General features: G+C 41.3%; 1 protein-coding gene across 5 annotated transcripts in view; it reads right to left on the reverse strand.

The window, feature by feature from the left end:
• SLC17A1 (solute carrier family 17 member 1) overlaps positions 1–649 on the reverse strand; it is a 74,610-nt gene extending 73,961 nt beyond the window's left edge. For all 5 annotated transcript variants that reach the window (XM_046005014.1, XM_046005013.1, XM_046005010.1 and 2 more), the window contains exon 1: positions 566–649. In XM_046005014.1, coding sequence (XP_045860970.1) covers positions 566–599 — 34 coding nt within the window. In that variant the 5' untranslated portion in view covers positions 600–649. The remainder of the gene's footprint in view (positions 1–565) is intronic.
• Between the last annotated feature and the right edge of the window lie 1,551 nt (positions 650–2,200).

Raw genomic sequence — 2,200 nt, forward strand, 5'->3', positions numbered from 1 at the left:
TTTTCACATCCTTCCCTGAACATTTCTAAGACCCTTTATGTATATATATTAAGGTTTTATTTATTTTAGAGATCACAAGTGGGAGGAAGGGCAGAGGGAGAAGGAACAAGAGAATCTCAAGCAGACTCCATGCTGAGGACAGAGCCTGACTCGGGGCTCAATCCCACAATCCTGAGATCATGAGCTGAGCCCAAATCAAGAATCAGATGCTCAACTGACTGAGCTGCCCAGGCACTCTAACCCTTTAATATGATTTTTACGGGAAAATCCTCTCACCTAGAATCTATGATGTCTCTCTCTCTCTCGTTCTCTTTCTTTCTTTCTTTTTTTTTTTTTTAAGAGAGACAGAGCTCTCATGCACATGGAGGGGCAGAAGGAGAGAGATAGTCCTAAGCAGACTCCACGCCCAGTACTGAATCCTACATGGAGCTCAGTCCCATGACCCCGAGATCATGACCTGAGCCGAAATGAAGAGTCAGAGGCCTGACTGACCACCCAGGTGTGCCTATGATGTCATATTTAAGAAGAAGAAAGCCTATGCACTGGGATAAAGAAGAATTTGTACCTTTCCTGGGAGGGAACTGGTTATCCATTTGCATAAGGGGTTCCGGTTTCTTCTCTTCTTACTGAAGGGTTTGGTCTCTGCTGCAAGTGTAAAACACATTGGTGTCAGCGTGGTGCAGGGAAGAACTGACCAGAAATCACCCAGTCCTCCTTTCTGATTTAAAACATGCATCAAAGGGAAGCTTTCTCCTCCCACCAGTACCCATTTAACTCAACCACGTGCTTCCTTTGACATTGCACTCTTATGTTTTTTAAGTTGACTAAAAATATAGATGCCCCCCGAAAACTATTAAAAAAGAACAAAGACCCTGCTAACCCATAAATCTACGTCCAGTGAAAATATTCCTCAAAAGTGAAACAAACAAAAAGTAAAGGAATTCACTGATGGTCGACGTGTCCTGCAAAGAATGTTAAAACATGTTTTTCAGGCAAGAGGAGATTGCTCACGGTCAGAAAATTGAATGCACCAAAAGAACATTGGAAGAAGAATAAGTAAAATCAAATAAATTATCTTTTACATCTTAATAGGGCTAAAGAATAACTGCTTATTAATTTTCCCTCCTCGAGGACAGCAGTCATTCTCACATAGCCTCCTTCCTGGACAGACCAGTTGGTACGCTAACAGGCACTGGTCATGTGCTTGTCTATACCTTGAGTTTCAGCCGCATCAGTTTGAATGATGAGATGCTCAAGGATAAATTCTCAAGGTTGCATTTGCAAACTATTTTGAGTGAGCAACTGGTCAACCACCATTATCGCATGCTGAAACATCTTCTGGGTCTGCTATTTATTTCCAAATACACACGTGCACAAGCACACATACCAGCACACCACAAACAAACTACACAAACACACACTCCACACACACACACATCTCAACACAACACATATATATGAAATACATCACAAACATACTACACAAACACACACTCCACACACACACACACCATCTCAACACAACACGTATATATGAATTACACACATCACAAACATACTACACAAACACACACTCCACACACACACACACCATCTCAACACAACACGTATATATGAAATACACACATCACAAACATACTTAATGCATATCAGCTGCCGTGCTCACCACAGACACCTCACACCATTCACAGATACACAAGCACCATAAGGCACACACCACATGCTTCTCTTTCCTTGACTGTCCACACAACTGTCCACGTCACATTGATCCCTAGAAATAGGTTCTTTTTAAAAACTTTTCTTCGGAAAGAATCTGTGGAAATATATATTTTCCCCCAAATTTCCTGAACTTGCTAAACACCCTTGGTAAGATCTTTAACGGAGAAGTCCCTCTTATCACTCTGGGGAATTGTTAATTTCATTTAGTATCGACATAAGAGTAAGACTGACCTGATTCGGGAGAGACAAGCGATTCCTCCTTCCCCTGCGAAGACTTTGAACTTTAAAAAGTACTGATCTTCTGGATTTACCACTTTTAGCCCCATTAATCCGTCACCCAATCCTTTGACTTCATTATATCCAAGTTAAAAGGGTTAATTTTTAACTTCACTTTGACCTTTTCTTGAATCTTCAGATGAGGAGTGTGAGTCTTACCATCTTCCAGCGAATTAGAAACCTCCTGGAAATCCGCCATCAAGTT

Source organism: Meles meles, chromosome 5 (genome assembly GCF_922984935.1).
Source record: "Meles meles chromosome 5, mMelMel3.1 paternal haplotype, whole genome shotgun sequence".
NCBI lineage: Eukaryota > Metazoa > Chordata > Mammalia > Carnivora > Mustelidae > Meles > Meles meles.